This window comes from Rhincodon typus, chromosome 1, assembly GCF_021869965.1.
Source record: "Rhincodon typus isolate 14 chromosome 1, sRhiTyp1.1, whole genome shotgun sequence".
Taxonomy (NCBI): Eukaryota; Metazoa; Chordata; class Chondrichthyes; order Orectolobiformes; family Rhincodontidae; genus Rhincodon; species Rhincodon typus.
This window is the reverse complement of record NC_063332.1, coordinates 105,021,463-105,023,530: the sequence shown is the minus strand read 5'-3', so window position 1 is coordinate 105,023,530 and position 2,068 is coordinate 105,021,463. Positions and strand designations below refer to the sequence as shown.

At 41.4% G+C, this 2,068-nt stretch overlaps 1 protein-coding gene across 1 annotated transcript in view; it reads left to right on the top strand.

Moving 5' to 3' along the window:
• Positions 1–2,068, top strand: part of septin11 (septin-11) — a 39,988-nt gene that overhangs the window by 16,739 nt on the left and 21,181 nt on the right. The window contains 1 exon segment of the mRNA XM_048603795.1: positions 645–777. Within this exon segment, the coding sequence (XP_048459752.1) occupies positions 645–777 (133 nt within the window).

Sequence of the window (2,068 nt, the reverse complement as noted above, 5' to 3'; positions counted from 1 at the left end):
CCATCCCCGCCTCTTCGACCTGTTTGTTTCCTCTCCACCTATCCTCTCCTCTATCCCTCTTCTATCCGCCTCCCACTCTCTCCCGATTTATTTCAAAACCCCCTTCCCCTCCCCCTTTTCTGATGAAGGGTCTAGGCCCGAAACGTCAGCCTCTCTGCTCCTATGATGCTGCTTGGCCTGCTGTGTTCATCCAGCCCTGCACCTTGTTGTCTCAAATACATTTCAAATATGTGTTTAATTGAATTGGATTAATTTTATGCCTGGGTTTGATTGGCACTTGCAAAATGAGCAGAACAAATGGAAATCAGAGAGCTCGAGGCTCCAGTATGCCTTATTTCCATCCATTGAGTACAATCTATAATATTTTATGCTGTAGATATTTAGAAATACACTTGGTTATTTTTGTATCAATTAGAGTACAATGTTTCAATTTAATTTAAAAATTGTTGCATTTATCATTACATTTGGTGGCAATGGCTGTTTATATTTATAATGGATAAAAGCTATATTTTAACCCCTCAGTGTGGGACAGAGCTGAAGAGAAATCATGTTCCTTTTCTGGGAAAAACACATGTTCGTATTTAGGGAATGTTCACACAGAAGTACAGTTTGGCCCATGTGTTTTATTTGTTCTATTGCCTTAGCTTGCAGGAGACCTATGAAGCAAAAAGAAATGAATTTTTGACCGAGCTGCAGAAAAAGGAAGAAGACATGAGACAGATGTTCGTCATGAGAGTGAAAGAGAAGGAGTCTGAGCTGAAAGAAGCTGAAAAAGAGGTAGAACTCCACTTCACTGAATTAAACATTTTGGGAGGAATTTATCACTGATATGCCATTCCAATGATGTAACCTGAAATATGATCCGCTTCCTTTCTCTTTTTTTTGTCCATTTCCACGCATGAATACAATTAAAATGGGGCATCAAGGCAGGGTGCTGGATTCATGTTACTGTTTCTATGAGTTTGAGCCCCACCACTACCAAAATTCCAGCCTATTTTGGCTTATTCAGATTGCTATTTTGGGTGCGCAAGTGTCGGTTCCAATTCAGTGTGTCGCGTAAGTTTCTTTCAAGTGGTGTAGCGGTAATGTCACTGAATTAATAATCCAAACTCCCCAGCTTAATGTTCGCTGGGGATAAACTTGGAGCGGAAGAGGAGGGATCCGGTTATGGTCCTCAACGTTGGTACTAATGACATTGATAGAACTGGAAAGGACGTTCTGCTGAAATATTATTGAACAGTTAAGAACTAAATTAGAAAGCAGAACTTCCAAGGTAAAGACCTTGGTTTTACTACCTGAGCCATTGACAAACTGACAGAGTAAATAAAGTCAAGGCATTAACTGTGGCTCATAAGATTGTGGTGTGCATGAAATGGGTTTCAGCGTGTGGGGCACTGGCACTTGTCCTCAGAAAGAAGAGGTCTGTTCAGATCAGATGGGCTTCACTTGAACCGTGTTGGGACCGGTTTCCTGATGAATCAGATAACGGAGCTGTAAAGGGGGTTTTAGACTAATTGGGATATGGGTGGGGGCTGGTGTTCCGAAGAAGGGATACAAGGGCTTGCAAAGCAAAAGGATATGTTGGCATGACAGGGTAAGTATTGGATAATGATAGCTAGAGTGGGACAATAAGGGATAGAGTGAAGAAGCATTTTAAAATGGCAGTAAATGGTCAATGGAGGTAAAAAATGGTAAAAAGGCAAAATTATTGGCTCTTTTTATTCAAATGCACAAGATATTTGGAACTAAATAAATCAACTAATGGCACGGGTAGAGGTTAATGGGTATGATCTTATAATCATTACGGAGAAATGGTTATAAGGAGATCAGAGCTTGGAACTAAATTTTCAGAGGTATGCCATTTTTCAAGAGGGTAGGGAAGGGAAGGGTGGGTAGCTTTTGTTAGTACAACTTGGAATGAGAATCAGAACAAGAATTGATCTTGGATGGAATGATGTAGAATCCATTTGGGTGGAGGTAATCAATAAGGGGAAGAAGACACTGATGATAGTAGTCTATAGCACCACCACCACCACCACCACCACCCCCCCCCCCCCCCCCCCCCCCC